The sequence below is a fragment of the Ambystoma mexicanum genome, chromosome 6q (assembly GCF_040938575.1).
Source record: "Ambystoma mexicanum isolate Mex_15411 chromosome 6q, UKY_AmexF1_1, whole genome shotgun sequence".
Taxonomy (NCBI): domain Eukaryota; kingdom Metazoa; phylum Chordata; class Amphibia; order Caudata; family Ambystomatidae; genus Ambystoma; species Ambystoma mexicanum.
This window is the reverse complement of record NC_090937.1, coordinates 1416348865-1416365841: the sequence shown is the minus strand read 5'-3', so window position 1 is coordinate 1416365841 and position 16977 is coordinate 1416348865. Positions and strand designations below refer to the sequence as shown.

Genomic DNA, 16977 nt, shown 5'->3' with positions numbered 1-16977 from the left:
CCCGGGTGCCAAAGATGAAAGCATTGTTCCAGACGGGGGCATGAACTGCTGACGCGGGTTCTCGGGTGCGTTCTGCAGGGGAGTACCCTTCCAGTCAACCAGATACTATAGTGTACCCTGTCTGTAGCGAGAATCACAAATGACATCCACTTTGTATTCAGGACCAGTAGAGGTAAGAACAGGTGGTAGTTTGGTGGTCACCCTACAATGAAACCAGTTGCGAATGTCTGGTTTGATTTGAGACACGTGAAAGATTGGATGAATCCTAGCCCATGAGTGGGGTAGTTGCAAATTAAAAGCTGCTTGGCCTCGTCGACCTAGGACAGGGAAAGGAACGAAGTACCGGGGAGACAATTTGGATAAAAATGATGAGAGAGAAACCGAGAGGCCAACCACACTCTGTCCCCTATTTCGATTTTAGAAGCAGGGATCCGATGCCGGTCTGCAAAGAATTTGACTCTTGCGCCTCTTGCAAGGCGACACGGGCCAATTTATGACCTTGCTGGATGTTTGGGATTAATCCGTCTATGTCCGGAAAGGATGAGGCAGGTGGTAGAGGGGACATATAGGCAATTCATGGCTAAAGTCATTGAATTTTTGCGGTGGACAAGGCCAGCATAATGAGCAGGATGACCTGACAGACATTTTAGACAAGAGACCCCAAGAGGATTCTATTTTTCCATTCCGTATAGCCTTGCAAAGGCAGGTCAGTGGCATTCATTATGTCTGTAAATAAACAATTGACTAGTAACTACAGGACCTCTAATAGTGATCCTTATTATCTTTCAAGACACCCAACTCCAGAAAGACTGGTGGTACAGGCAGCCACATCGACTTCAAAACAAACTGCCTACCCAATGATTCCCCCAGACAGGGATGGCAAACTTAATGATGCTTTGGCAAGAAAAGTCTTCTCGGCTTGGTGTATGGCCCTTAAGCCGGAGAATGCCACATGCGTACTTGCTAAGTTCACATTTACCCTATGGGACTGTATAGCGATGGCGGCTGATCATATTCCTGATGGGGAATAACGAGACAGATTTTTGAACATTATGAAAGATGGGAAGGAGGCTATATGCGAGTCCCTTCAAAATGGTCTTGACTCGGCAGACAGTGTCAGCAGAGCAATGGCGGCTAGCACAGTGATAAACAGATTTGCGTGGTTAAGCAAGTCTGGGTTTGCTTCGGATGTGCAATCAAGACTTTTTAACATACCCTTTGACGCCACACACTTATTTGGCAGCAAGGCTGACAAGAGCCCAAAGAAGATACAGGCCCCCATAGCGGCAACCAAATCCCTTGTTGCTGCAATCAGACAACCGCAAACTCATCCCAGTGGAACAGGGAGGGGCAGGTCTTTTGTTTTTATTCCTCAGCTGGAAGAGCGAGAGGACTGGCGAGTCAAACATTTCAGAAAAGATTCCCCCATGGTGGATGGGGAGAGGGGCTAAGACTGTTCAGGCAATGGCTGTTTTACCCTCAGCCCCTGCATCAGCTGCCTCAAAACCTCTCTGAGGCCTTAGTCCACAAAACCCCGGTGGGAGGCAGACTATCACAGCATCTGCAAGAATGGTGGGGTATTACATCACATGCATGGGCATTGGAAACAGTAGTCCAGGGTTACTGCCTTCCCTTACTAAAAAGGCCTCAGGATCATCCACTGGGGAACAACTGTTTCAAAATTCCAGACCCCCTCCTTGTGCAGGAAATGTAGACCCCACTGGAGAAAGGTGCTATAGAGCCAGTACCTATAGCGGAGAGGAACAAGGATTACTACTTCCCTTACTTCCTAATCTCCAAGAAGGAAGAAGGATTGATACCCATCTTGGAATTAAGAGACTTGACCAAGTTCCTCAGGAAGGACAAGATCAAGATGGTTACCCTGTCTTAGATCTTACAGACCCGCCAGCTCCAGGATTGGATGGTGTCATTGGACCTTCAGGATGCTTACTTTCATGTGCCAATCCATCACAAGCACAGGAAGTTCCTGAGGTTTGCCATTGGTGGTTCTCATGATCAATTTAGAGTTCTGCCATTCGGGCTGACCTCCGCCCTGAGGGTTTTCACCAAGCTGATGGCGATGGTGGCAGCGAGTCTCAGGAGAGGGGGATTCACAATACCCCTACCTGGATGATTCACTGATCAGGGCTCGTTCTCCCGAACAGGCCCTGGAACATCTCAGCATTACCTGCCACTCTCTCCACAGACTGGGCTTCTCCCTCAATTACAAGAAGTCCCACATGATACCATCTCAAAGACTCCAGTTCATCGGAGCAGTCCTGGATGCATCCTTGGGAAAGGTCTCGCCACCGAGATGAGAGCTCAACCCATTCTGCAGATAGTCACCAAATTCCAGAGTGCCCAACGTCTCACGGCCTTTGATTCTTTTAGGTTGCCCGGCTTCATGGCATCCCTCATTTTCCTGGTGCCAGAGGTTCGCCTGAGAATGAGATCTCTCCAATGGGCTATCAGGACTCAATGGTCCCAATTCTCAGGCACGATGTCAGACTTTCTTCAGGTTCCAAGCAGAGTCGCACAGGATCTTATGTGGTGGGCCTGCAAGGACAACATTCTGAAGGGGAAACTTTTTGGCAACCGTGGCCGGAGATTACAGTAGTTATGGTCGCCTCACTCATGGGGTGGGGAGCACATGCCAATGACCTGACAATCAGTGGTCGTTGGTCTCCATCGAAGTCCAAACTACATATGAATGTTTTGGAGCTGAGGGCAATCAGACTAGCGCTGAAGGCCTTTCTGACATCTATATGGGGGAAAGAATTTCCTGATAATGACGGACATCCCAGTGGACATGTTCTACCTCAAAAAGAGAGGAGGCGTATGGTCACTAACACTGTGCAGAAAAGCAATGCAGCTCTGGTTCTGGGCAATTCAAGAAGGAGTTTCCCTATTAGCAGTTCACCTAGCCGTAGAGGAGAACACGGCGGCGGATGCTCTGAGCAAGCAGAGCACAATCTCCCACGGGTGGGTAATAATTCAGGAAGTCCTTCCAGAGATCTTTGGGCACCCCTCAAGTGGATCTGTGCGTGACCACTGTCAACCAGAAGTACAAGCTGTACTGCTCCAGGGAATGTCCCCCAAGAGGGGCTCTAGAGGACGCGTTAGTAGTGGACTGGGAGTTTACACTTCTGTATGTGTTTCTTCCAGTCCTTGTCATTCCTCATGTGATCAGGAGGTTGAGAAAGTTTGGAAATCCATGATCCTGATTGCTCTGGATTGGGCCAGGAGGACGTGGTACCCAGACCTTCTGGACATGTCCATCTGCCCTACAACATGTCTTCCACAAAGAGAGGACCTTCTCTTGTGAGAAGGGGGTTGGATTCACCATCCAGAGGTCAAGGCACTCGACCTTCACGCATGGTTTCTGAGATATTGAGATATAAGGTTTGGGCCCTACCGGATGACATAATGGCGGTTTTGCTTTTGGCTACAAGGCCAGCAACAAAATCTTTGTACTGCTCCCGTTGAAACAAGTTCTGCAGCTGGTGCAGGGAAAAGGAGGTGGAACCTTTTATGTGCAGTACACCTATGGTATTATCGTTCTTGTTACATCTCGCTAATCTGGGGCTCCAGTTTGGCACAATAAAAGTATTTCCAGAGCGCTGTACATTTTTAAACTCTCGCCTGAAGAGGTATCTTTCTTCAAAATGCCACTAGTGATACAATTTCTAAAGGGACTGACAAATATGTTCCTTCCAATCTCTTTTCAGGTTCCAGTTTCGGACCTTAATCTGGTTCTAAAATTTCTCATGTGTACTCCCTTCGAACCAATTCATTCTTGTCTTTTAAGGTTGGTAACCTTCCAAACCATTCTTTTAGTTGCTCTTACATGAGCCGTAGGATGAGGGAACTTCAAGCCTTGTCTTGCAAGCCTCCTTGTACAATTTTCTTTAAGGACTGAGTGGTCTTTAAAGTTAAACCCACATTTTTGCCCAAAATTGTGTCTAATTTTCATCTAACACAGACAATTGTACTACCTTCTTTTTATCCACCTCCTCATCCTGCAGAGGAGGAGGAGAGATTAGACAGGCTTGACCCTAGGCCTGCACTTAGTTTTTCTATTTCTTCAATGTCAAAATTACGACAGGATGATCAACTTTTCGTGGGTTATACAGGCCATGAATTGGGGATGGCAGTGATAAGACAAACCTTATCAAGGTGGATTATCTTAGGCATTTCTGAGTGCTATAAACTATCTCGAAAAGTACCTCCTGATGGTCTGAGGGCACATTCGACCAGGGGATGGCTACATCCTCTGCTTTACAGAGAAGAGTCCCAATTCAAGATATTTGTGCAGCGGCCACATGGTCCTCCGTTCATACTTTTACAAAACATTATTGTCTGGGCTCTTCCTCATGCCAGGAAGGAGGATTTGGGAAGGCAGTGTTACATTCTGTTCATACAAACCCATAAAGAAACCCTAAATTCTTACTTGAAACTGAACATTCTTACTTCCTCCTCCAAAATAAATACTGGTTAGGGAGTCTATCAAAAGATGAGGAATACGTGGGAGGCCACAATCCATTCAAAGAACAAGTTACTTACCCCTGGTAACGTTCTTTTGACTGGATGTTCCTCCCACGTATTCCTCATCTTTTGATATGTTGATATCCAGCTTTAGCTGCTCTGGAATATATTCATAGCCCCTCCCAACCTACCCAGTAGTAGAATTTCTGTGTTACACTTTACGTTCTTTCAAGGCAGAACATTATCTTACGCAAGATAACACCATAAGGTATTGAGGGATCACATCAAAACAGAACTGAAGCTAACGGTTGCTGCGTGTGCTATATGTACCAATGGTGGCATTGACATCGGGACGGAGGCCCCCGAGGGACATCGAGTCGACCGGCACCGACGCGCAGCACCCCTGCTGAAAATATTTCCCAAAGCAGCTAAAGCTGGATATAGATACATCAAAAGATGAGGAATACGTGGAAGGAAAATCCAGTTAAAGGAACGTTACCAGGGGTAAGTAACGTGTTGTTCTTTCCAGTGTCCACCGTGACCTAACGCGTTTACCTTTCTTACACTGTAATCGTTAAAAGGGTGCTCTTAGATAGCGCTTGAGGTTGGGTTCTTCTCTCTTATAAGCACTATAAAAAAGGTGTTACTATTACCCAACTTAATGGTACTCAATGTGTAGACCTCGGAAGGATAAAGCGAGATTCGAAACTGCGAAGTCTGAGGTGAGCGAAATATACACACAGACATTCAGACAGCTCTTCCTTATTAATGAAAGTTCTAGTTTCATTTGTACTATAACTTCCCAAGGAAAAGCTAGTGGCTAAAGTTGTAACACATAAAGGTATTCTCTCTGCAAGATCTGGTATTGAAAGCCTAAAACACAGCACACTGTAATACATTATGGAAGTGTAATGGATGGTGGACAAACACAGAATCACACGTTATTGCTAGATCCTGTCCCCCTATGTCCCCCTCTACAGAATACTTCAGCATGCGTTGACAATAAATCTATTTGTAACCAGGCATGAATAGAAATTTCTCTATGAACACATTCTATATCAGCCTTAACTTGTGCCTAGTGCCCTGAGGGATGTTATTCTCATGTTCTTGACTAATATTTACAGAAATTCATATTAACTGTAATATGTCATTTTTGCTTAGCTTCCCGTGACCACCTATAAACCACCAAAGGAAATGCTGCTACTTGAAGAAACAAAGCATAGAAATCGTCAAAAAGCAGAGGTAGGTGTTATCACTGTTATGTATCCTAATATACATGCCACATGGCTTTCTTTGCATTCAGTGTAAAATAATAGACAATGCTACTATTCCTAGAATATCAGCTACATTGATGTGTTAATGCAACCCCAAACCTCAAGCGCTAGTTCCCTCTGCCCAACACCCAAAAAAAGTGCCTACAAGCAAGCCAGATGGAGGGAGGCCGGGTAATGCAACAGATTGCTAATGGGTACTGGGACGAAGATTAGGCAGGCGGGATAATGCAACAGCTTATAGTTAGTCTATGCACAGCTGATGCCCTAACAATACAGATCTGTTGGATGCTGCCCTTTATAATTATAATGAATCGTTTTTGCATTCTTGTCTGAGCTACATTCAGAAGGAATGACAACCTATAGTCTTCTGTGAGGGGTCAGAAATGTGAGGCAGACTTTTGGATGATTTGTCAAAATACGCCATTTTATTAAATCATAAATGTTATCAAACGCTGCACTATCCCATCTCTGACGAGGATTTCCCTGCTTGTCAAAACTAAAGGAAAACACTCTAACGTAGGATATCTGGCCCTCACACTTAAACATCAAATACATAAAGAATTATATTGCAATTCATAGTAACATCAACATTAATATTCACAGTCTCTTTTGGGAACCTGGATGAACTCCCCTTTCCCAGGTTTCAAGGTAAGTCCGTTCAATGTACAAGAGAAAGGAAACAAGGTAATCGTGTTTGTAATACAGCCTCAGTTCAGTTCTTGGCTCCTTCAATGTCAAAGTAAAGTTCTGTTAACCAAAGTTCAAAGAACAGAAAAAACTTCTCTTCTTGGTGAAATAAAGACTTTCCACTTCCTCAAAATATCGTCAATGCCATTCCCAGCCACAATGGTTTGCCACAATTTCCAGGTGTCCAAGAGGAAATACCAGAGTTCTTTATTAGATTAAAGTAAATAAAACTTATGCAAATGTTAATGAAACACAATTCTTGGTTAGCACTTAGTATATCTCTCTTTAGAATATTAGGATTCACAGTCGATATCTTTGCCAGGATAGCTTCACAGCACTTCTACTTCCACTTCAACAACTTCCAACTGTGAACAACCTCTACAAGAGTTCAACATGAGGGTCTACTCCTCTGCCTCCTAGTATTTCACCTTCAATTGTGCTATTGAAGACTCAAATCTACTGACAACCAAATACACTACCACAGCTTCAGTACTTTGTGACTCTAAACAGTTTTCAGTTATGAAAAGGGCTTTGTTCAGGATGTATGTGTCATGCCTGCGCCATGGGCGCATCCATTTACGCTCAATATGGACTATTTGTTTATCATTTATTTACAACAGACTCTTGGATCCATCTATATTTACTTTGGGAACTTTATTTCCCATTTGCGAGACTTTGGTGCCTTATTATTTTTGCCAACAAACTACGCATACCATAATGCACTTGGCTACAAGCATCGATTCCTGGCTGTTCCTATTGGTCATCAGAGGAACTACACCCCCCAGAAGCCCTAGGGATTTGCTCTGCTTCCACCAGCCCAGGAACAGAAAGGGAGGTGGCCGATTGCCTGCAGGTGTGCTTAGCCAGGTGCAACCAATTAGCCTGCCTCTGTGCTGGGCTAGGCAGTATAAAAGGCTGCTGCCTGCAGTGGCTCAGCCTCTTGCATCTGAGAGTCCTTCCTCCACCTTTCGCGTCTTCCTACGGATCTTGTATGCTGTTTACCTTCACTCCTGCTTGGACCCTGCCTTGTTGCTTGCTCCACCCTGCTGCCTCCAGCCATAGCCTTCCAGGCTCCCTGCCTCACTGCCCTGCCGGGCTCTCCACATTGCAGCCGATCACGCTCTGCTGCCTTCCAGCCTCCGCCCTTGCCCTGCCGGGCTCTCCACATTGCAGCCGATCACACTCTGCTGCCTTCCAGCCTCCGCCCTTGCCCTGCCGGGCTCTCCACATTGCAGCCGATCACGCTCTGCTGCCTTTCAGCCTCCGCCCTTGCCCTGCCGGGCTCTCCACATTGCAGCCGATCACGCTCTGCTGCCTTCCAGCCTCCGCCCTTGCCCTGCCGGGCTCTCCACATTGCAGCCGATCACGCTCTGCTGCCTTCCAGCCTCCGCCCTTGCCCTACCGGGCTCTCCACATTTGCAGCCGATCACGCTCTGCTGCCTTCCAGCCTCCGCCCTTGCCCTGCCGGGCTCTCCACATTGCAGCCGATCGCGCTCTGCTGCCTTCCAGCCTCCGCCCTTGCCCTGCCGGGCTCTCCACATTGCAGCCGATCACGCTCTGCTGCCTTCCAGCCTCCGCTCTTGCCCTGCGGGCTCTCTACATTGCAGCTGATCACGCTCTGCTGCTTTCCAGCCTCAGCCCTTGTCCTCTGGGCTCCCTGCTCTGCAGCCTGCCTCACGCCGGCTGCCTTCAGCCCTTGTCTTCTGGGCTCCCTGCTCTGCAGCCTGCCTCACTCCGGCTGCCTTAGCCCTTGTCCTCTGGGCTCCCTGCTCTGCAGCCTACCTCACTCTGGCTACCTACAGCCCTTGTCCTCTGGGCCTTCCTACTTTGCAGCTTATCACGCTCCGCTGCCTACTACCTACCTTTTCCGCTGGGTTCTCGGCCTAGCAGCCCTCTACAGTCCTCTGCTACCTTCTACGTTCAGCGGCCCTGTCCCTCAGGGTTCACTCCTCACTGCCCGGCCCTTATGGGATCCTTGCCGTGCAGTCTGCTTTACTCTGCTGCCCTAAGCCCTTTTCCTCTGGGCTTTCTACCTTACAGTCCTACTCCTGTGGGCTTACTCATTGCTTTCCTGCTCCTCTGAGCTCTCAACCTTGTTCCTTACTGTCCTCTGCTATCCTATCCTGTTACACGACTTTCCCTTCATTTCCTTCTGCTAGTTTGCTATCACCTCCTTTCCTGGATTTGTCTGTAGTATCTTCTCTTGTACTGTTTGTAGACCCTTTTGTACAGAGCTTGACTGTTGGTTCCCATCGGTCAACCTCTGCCCCTTCCCTTGTCTCGTTTCTACATTACAGACACCCATAGCTGCTATTCCAAGTCATGAGCAAACAGTGTGGGCCTCTGTTATAGCAAACTGTGCAGAAGGCTAGAGTATTTCCAAGGTTCGTGGAATACTCTTTTCCTATATCTGCATACACCCCAAGAGGGTATTCATTCTGTATCTTTTCCCTTGCTACTCTTGCCTACTCTTCGTTCTCTTTCCTTTCCGCTGTGTGTGTTCTTATCTGTCCACTTTATTTGGCACAACCACCCAAACCCTTTCTGGGTGTCCTGTGCCACTCTTAATAGAGTGCCATCCCTGACAGTATGTCCCTCGTGCCCATATCCACAGATTTGATATGTGGTTCAGATGCATCATAACAATAGGCCATTACACGCTTTGGAAGTTTTAAAAGGTTCTCCCTTATAAAGGACAAATGGAGCGTCTCATCCAACAGGATCGGCTCACCACCCTGCGCCTTGTCTCCTCCCAGGTGATCCTGCCGCAGGACACCACCCCCAAGGTGAGTATCAGGAAGCCTCTGCATTTCCCTGGCCACCTGGGAGGAGACTTTAGGCAGGGATTTATTGAGGGATCCACAGGATTCATCACAATTCTTTTTATGGTTATAAACTAAGTTTTATGTTTCCACACGTCCATGGTTTTCATACACTTTCAGCATTCTCATCAAACTGCATGTTGCCAGTTCAATAGTTCACATTATGTTAATTGTTCCTTTTTGCACAATTCGTTTTTTGCAACCCTACAGATAGAGGCTCGTCAACCAGTTGTACTCACTAAAAATAGGCAAATACTCCAAACAATAAATAACTGGAAGTAAAATCTCTCACCAAAAATTTAGAAACAACAGACTGCTGTGCCAGTTCCCTTCTTTATACTTTAAGGCTGTCCACAAAGCTAAATGTACCTATTTTTCTCAAATTGAGGGCCTAGACAGCTGTACAGTATTTGTAGGCTCTCTGTACTCTATTCCTCCTGTAATTGTGGCCACATCTGAGGCCCTATGTGGCTCGCTAACCCTCTTTTTTGTTGAAGGAATCGACACCATCCGCAAACAGGTATTCACTTCTGGAAGCAGACTACTCCTGCTTCTCATGCTCTGGAGTCTGGTGATCATTGGTCCTTCTTTCCACCTTTCTCCACTCAGGGCATTATGATAGCTACGTCCAAGCTTAGGTCTGCTTCTCCTAGCGATGCGATCCTTCTTCGTGTGCTGAAGGATATCATGCCTTCCATTGCTCCTCTCATCACCCAGGCCATTAATCATTCTTTCAGCACAGGCACTATCCCCATCAGCATTAAACATCCGTTGGTCATTCCCTTTTTGAAAAAACCCTTGTTCGATCCTCCTATCTTACCCAACTTCTGCCCTATTTCTCTTGTACACGTTTTGGCTCAACTTCTTGAATCCATGGTGGTTCTGGTTTTTTCTGGAAAGCTTTGATGTCTCTCAGTCCGGTTTTCGCCCTGGGCACGGGGCCAAGTGAGTGCGTGTTGCCGCTGTGGATGATCTTATGCACCTCCAGGACCAGGGCGGCGTAGGAACTCTAATTTTACTTGATCTCTCTGCCGCCTTTGACACGGTTAACCACTCAGTTCTGTTGCAGCGCCTTTCCCAAGCAGGCGTCACTGGCACCGTTCTTGCCTGGTTTGGCTAATTTCTCTCTAACCGAACTCAATCTCTTTATCTCCCTCCCTTTTGGTCTGTCCATGCTCCTCTCACTTGTGGTGTTCCCCAAGGGTGTGCCATCTCACCCATTTTGTTTAACTTTTTCACCATCTCTGACCAAACTCATCTCCTCCCACGGCTTCCTTTGTTACTCCTATGCCGATGACGCCCAAATCATTCTGCGTCTTGACCTTTGCGCTGAGGAGACGGTCTCTCAATTTAGAGCATGTTTGGCAGCCGTGGGGGATTTGATGAGTAGTAATTGGCTGATGCTGATTGGTAGCAAAACTGTGGTGTTGGTGGTAGCCCCCCCTCTACCACTGCTCTTTGGACACCTTTATTTTTCCCCCTTCTCTTGGACTTTTTCCTGCCCCTGTCGCTACGGAGAAAGACCTGGGTGTCAAGATCTCAGCCCCCCCCTCCGATGATAAGCAGATTGGTGCGGTATGGCACCAGGGCCACTTGTAATAAAAAAATATGATGGAAGGTTCTTCCCTTCATACCCGGGCAGCTTAGGGCTCAGGCTGTAGCCTCCTTGGTGCTATCCAGCAGGCACTACTGCAACGCCCTGTACTTGGGGCCACTGGCTTATCTGATTTGTTGACTCTAGGTTCTCCAGAATTTGGCAGCCAGAGCGCCACCTTGGCTTTCCGTTTCTCATATGTCACTCCTATTTTGCATCACCTTCACTGGCTCCATGTCGACATGCAGATTTTCTTTAAGTCTATCTGTCTTGTCCACCAGGCGTGCTAAGGCAAGGGAGCAGGGTATCTTCAACAGTTTTTTTTTCACTATGTCCCTGCTCTAGCACTGCGGTCGACTCATTTGTGCTTAGTTGCTGTCCCTCGGGTTCGGTATACTCAGGTTTGGCAGCCGGGCCTTTTCCATGGCGGCCGCCACACTGTGCAATACCCTCCCTCCTTCCTCTATTATCGAGGACCATCTCCCCTTCGGGAGAGCTCTCGAAACCCACATTTTCTGATCCCTGGCTTCTCTGCTTTGACTCACAGTACTGTTCTTAGTGCCAAGATGCCCATGGGCGTATGCCACCCTTTACAAATTCCACATCAATCAATCAACAGACTTCAGTCAATGGAACAGGAAAAAGGAGATGCACTGTCAATTTAAGGTGGAACAGAACCAGTAATTCTAGGCTCCTCACGAAGCATAAGAGGAGAGAAAAGCAGACTCTTATACCCGAGACTCTGCAGTCAGGGTAAAAGGGGAGGAAGGAGAGACCAAATATGCGGCCAACGTAATAGGAGAAAGGAGAGGGGAGACAATGCATTGAAATCAGTGTAACGGGGAAGAGAACCAGTGAAGCCAGGCTCTGCAATACGTGTAAGAAGAGAGAAAGGCGAGGCCAGGCTCTGCAGCCAATGTAAGAAAAGAGACAATCAGCGAAGCCATGCCCTGCGCCAAGAGTAAGAAGAGAGCAAGGAGAGAGGCCAGGCTCTGCAGTCACTATCGGGGAAGAGAGAGCCTGTGATGCCAGACTCTGCACTAAGTTTAAGAAGAGAGTAAGGAGAGCGGCCAGGCTCTGCAGTCACTATAAGGGAAGAGAGAATCGGCGAAGCCAGGCTCTACGCTAAGTGTAAGAACAGAGAAAGGAGAGAGGTCTGGCTTTGCAGTCACTATCACGGAAGAGAGAAGCTGTGATGCCAGGATCTGCACTAAGTTTAAGAAGAGAGTAAGTAGAGACGACATGCTCTGCAGTCACTATCAGGGAAGAGAGAATCTGCTATACCACGCTCTGCACTAAGTGTAAGAAGAGAGAAAGTATCGAAGCCAAGTTCTGCTGTCAATATAAGGGAAGAGAGAACCGGTGAAGCCAGGCTCTGAACTAAGCGTAAGAAGAAAGGAGAGAAGGCGAGGCTCTGCAATCATAAGGGAGGAGAGAAACAGTGAAGCCAGACTCTGCATGAAGCACAAGGAGATTGAAAGGAGAGAGGCCAGGCTCTGCAGTCACTGTTAGGGAGGAGAGCCTGAGTGAAGTGGGAGAAATGAAAGGCCAGGCTCTGCAGTCAATATAAGGAAGCGAGAACCACTGAAGGCATGCTCAACGTTAAGTGTGAAAAGAGAGAAAGCGACTCTACAGTCACTAAAAGGGAGGAGAAAACCAATGAAGCTAGGCACTGAAATAAGCGTAAGAAGAGAGGCCAGGCTCTGCAGTTACTATTAGGTGGGAGAGGAGCAGTGAAGGGAGAGAAAGGAAAGGCCAAGATGCACATTAAAGAGGGGACCGAATCAGCGAGGCTAGACTCTGCAGTCAGTGTTACAGGGGGAAGTACAACCCTCAGTCAGTGTAAGAGGAGCAAGAAGAAGTAAAGCCAGTCTGCATTCTGTGGCATAGGTGAAAAGGATAAGAGAGGCCAAGCTCTGCAGTTACTGTAAAAAGAGGAGTAGAACAAGAGAAAGGGGGTGCTAGGAATGCTCTCCAGGGAGTTTAAGAAGGGAGAGGGCCTGTGAAGCCAGGCCCTGCAGTCTTTAGTAAAGGGGAAGAAGAGGTGAAGCCAGGAGAGTCAGTCTCTGCAGTCAGTACAAGAGAAAAGATGCACAGGGCTAGACGGAGCGGTCAGTATTAAGAGGTGAGGAAGGAAAGGTCAAAAAGTGCAGTGAGTCTAACATGCAAGAGAGCAAGTGAAGCCAGACTCTGCACTAAATGTCAGAGGGGAGAAAGGAGAGGAGGTGCCATGCTCTGCAGTCACTGTGAGTGAGCTGAGAAGCTGTGAAGTTGGAGAAAGACGAGGCCTGGATGCACTGTCATTTTAAGAGGGGACAGAATAAGTGAAGGCACGCTCTGCATCCAGTGTTACAGGGAAGATGAGCAATGACGTTAGGCTCTGCCATTAGTGTAATACGGCAGAGAATACACAAATCCAGGATATGCATTCAGTGGAACAGGTGAAAAGAGTTAGAGAGATCAGGTTCCGCAATCAGTGTAACAGAGGAGGGAATCCGTGAAGGCAGGCTCTGCAGTCAGGGTTAAGAGGGGATAGAAGAAGACATAATAGAATCATCATACGCGTAAGAGGATACATTAGAGGAGATACTGAGCTCTGCAGTCAGCATAACAGGTATCAGGTAATAATATCGCCATATATATGGTCGCCGTAAATAATATCGCTGTTGTGGCGATATTATTTGGGTGACCATATATATGGGGACAGAGGCAAAAAAATTGGAGGTTGCGGGGGTGTCCCCCGCATGTTCCATGCAATAATGTCACAACAAAAAACGGCAATTTTTCGGCGATATTTTTGCATGGCGAGATTTTTGTGGCGACATTATTACATGGAACCGCATAACAGGAGAAAGGAGAATACACCAGTGCTCTGCATTCACTGTAAGCGTGGAGGAAGCAGAGAGACCTGACTGCAGAAAGGGTAAGCCTCGGCTGCCAACGATAAGAGGGGAATACATTAGAGAGATACTAAACTCTGCAGTCAGCATAACAGGAGAAAGGAGAATACACCAGTGCTCTGCATTCACTGTAAGCGTGGAGGAAGCAGAGAGACCAGACTTTGCAGTCAGGAGAGAAAGGGTAAGCCTCGGCTGCCAACGATAAGAGGGGAATACATTAGAGAGATACTAAGCTCTGCAGTCAGCATAACAGGAGAAAGGAGAATACACCAGTGCTCTGCATTCACTGTAAGAGCGGAGGAAGCAAAGAGACCAGACTTTGCAGTCAGGTTTCAGAAGAAAGTAGAGAAAAGGTCAGCCTCGGCTGCCAACGTCTGGAGGTAGAGAAGCTCTGGCACTAGGCTCTGCAGTCAGTCTATCCGATACAAAGCCAGACTGCACATTCAGGTGCTGATTCACAGGGATTCCCTTGGAGTAACTAATGAGATGCACCGGTGCAACTCGGATTTCAACCTGTTACTTTATGATCCCAGTGTCTTAAACAGCAGCAAATCTGGAGGTGCCAGGAGCACTTTTAAAATTCTCACCTAGCACTGCGATTCACACAGGTTAAGTTTGCTCAAAAACATCTCAGAGATGCTCGGATTCCCACATTTGCCCCGCTTTTTTGGTTTTGCGAATCAAGGCAACAGGTGCAAAATCGGACATGCGGACGTGCATCTATCTTCTTATTTTTTCCGTGCAAATGTTTTAGAATCGAGCCCAAAGTCCAAGTAGCAAGAAGCCTGCCTCCAGCACGATAGTGGCAGAGAAGCAGCGGATCCAGGCAGTGCAGTAGTGCACAGGAGTAGAGCTGTGCTGTGACTGAATGACACGAAAAACAACTATGAATGTGTCTGTATGTTGCAGGATGGCATTTTTTGAGACTTTGTGTTACATCATTTTCCAGTGCATTGTGCGTCACAATGGCGTGTGTGACTGTGTGCACGCACTGTGCTCACTCACTGCGCACACGTGTTCAAGGCTTGTCATCACGCGCTGGCATTCCAAGTATTCATGGGGGTCAAACCATGAATTAAACCCTCTCACAGAAGAGTCTGAGATTGTGCCTGCTGAAATAAATGCCGCTTTCAGCGACGACGCCATATTCTGGGCAGCTGGAGCCTGAAGGCATAATAGCTGACATTGTCGGGGGAGAGGTAATGTACGTCAACGTAGGTCAGAGTGGGCGTCCATATATATTACCATTCACTTCTCGTGGCTGTACGTCTTCCGTGCAAGGAAAGAGATGGTGATATCTGCGGTACCTCTGCATCCCACTACTACTTACTTTTTCATCCAAACTGCTAAAAATACTTCATTTTAGGATTTTAGATATAGCCCCGCCCTCTTCAACCTACCTTTGCCCCAAAGAGGGCCAGTGCCCCATCCAACTGCCTCTTTTATTTTTAACAACTTTATTTAAATCTGTTTGCAGCAGTTTACAGTTATCGCATTTGTGCAGTGATAATACTATTTCTTTGAACCCCATAGTTTCCCCTCATCCTCCACCCCCAAGTGAAGTGGTGTAGTGTCCAATCTTTAGCCGCTGTGACCTTCTCAGCTACCAGAATACCCCAGATCTTGGCCCACAACAAGGGGAGAAGGGGGCCTTCCCTGGATTTCCATCTGCAGGTGAGTAAGATCTTGGCCGCTAATAAGAGCTGGGTGATCAGTTTTGCAGTAAATCCTAATCTCGTATAGCAGTCTGGCAGAGAACCATCTCTGGCCTCAGTGGCAGCCTGCGGTGGGTGATGGCTTCTATTGTCTGGAGTACCTGCTCCCAAAAAGATTGTGCCTGTGGACATTCCCACCACATGTGGAAGTATGTTTCTCGGGCACCGCATTGCCTCTGGCAGTTCAGGTCCAAGGAGCTTTTGAAATGGTGCAGACGTTCCGGTGGGTAGTACCAACGATACAGCAGTTTGAGCGCTCCTTCTTTGTTGGTGATGCATCTGGAGGCGGAGTTGTTTCTGGACCAGATGTCGACCCATGTCTGGTCCTCGATGTTATGCCCTAGGTCTGTTTCTCATTTGGCCATGTATACCGGTCTGATGACCAAAATATCCTCTTGTAGTAGCTTGTAAAATTTGGTGATGTGCCCTCTCCTGGGGCCTTCCGACAATGAGAGTTCCAGGGGAAGAAGCGCCCTGGTGGCTTTCTGTTTGGTTGCTGGCTGGGAGATCCAGTGACGCAATTGTGCGTAAGTTAACCTGTCTGATTCCTGTAGGTTAAAGTAGGCTTTGCATTCCAAGAAGTCTAGGGAGGATCTGTCTTTGAACAGCTGGGTGAGAGTTTGTATGTCCCCTTGGGTCCAGTTTTGGAAGTGCGGTACCTGCTGCCCCGGGGCGAAGTCTGTGTTATGGAGGACTGGAGCGAGAGGGTCCAGCCCTTTGGGGATATTCTTCTTTTGTAGTACGCTATCCCAGATTCTCAGGGTAGCCCTGGTCGATGAGAGGATTGTTGGCCATTGTCTGCTTGCTGCCGCTGAGGTGTATGGGAGGTTGCTAAGTGGGATCGGGCTTCTAGCTTGTACAGTATTAACCCATTTTGGGGGGTCCGTGGGGTCAATTCATGCCAAGGAGTTTGGCAACTGGGCTGCCATGTAATAGTTGCAGAGGTTGGGTACTCACATTCCGCCCCATTTAGCTGCCCCGTCATCACATACTGCTGAATCCGCGCTTTCCCCCTTTCCATATAAATCGTAAAACTTGTTTCTATAGTTCGAGGGGCTTTAGGGGGATTTCCACCAGTAGTGCTGAGCAGAGGTACAGGAATCTCAGTAGTAAGTTCATTTTGCATGCTGTCACCCTCCCCAGAAGTGAGATCTCCTGAGTCTCCCATCTCTTGAGGTCTGCCTTTAGGTTGCTGAATAAGTGGGGGAAGTTTGCTGCATATTGTCAATTTCTCTTTTCGCTTTCCCCCGATTCACTGAGCTCTCCCTCCTCACCTGAGTCTGATGATTCAGTGTCAAATTCCTCCTTCAATGATCTCCTCCGGGTGTTGAAGTCTCTTTTTTTTGATGAGGAGTGGTCTACCCCGGTAAGAAGCCACCGTTAGTGTTGCCCTTTAACAGCAGCAATGAGGCCCCTTTTCCGGGATAGCCAGAATGGGGAAGAAGCCTTCAAAGGCACAAAAAACCCCAAGAGCTGGATTGTAGAGCAGTGGTAATAAAC

At 47.6% G+C, this 16977-nt stretch overlaps 1 protein-coding gene across 2 annotated transcripts in view; it reads left to right on the top strand.

The window, feature by feature from the left end:
• CFAP99 (cilia and flagella associated protein 99) overlaps positions 1–16977 on the top strand; it is a 947596-nt gene that overhangs the window by 340275 nt on the left and 590344 nt on the right. For both annotated transcript variants that reach the window (XM_069632119.1, XM_069632120.1), the window contains one exon: positions 5647–5727. In XM_069632119.1, the coding sequence (XP_069488220.1) occupies positions 5647–5727 (81 nt within the window). The remainder of the gene's footprint in view (positions 1–5646; positions 5728–16977) is intronic.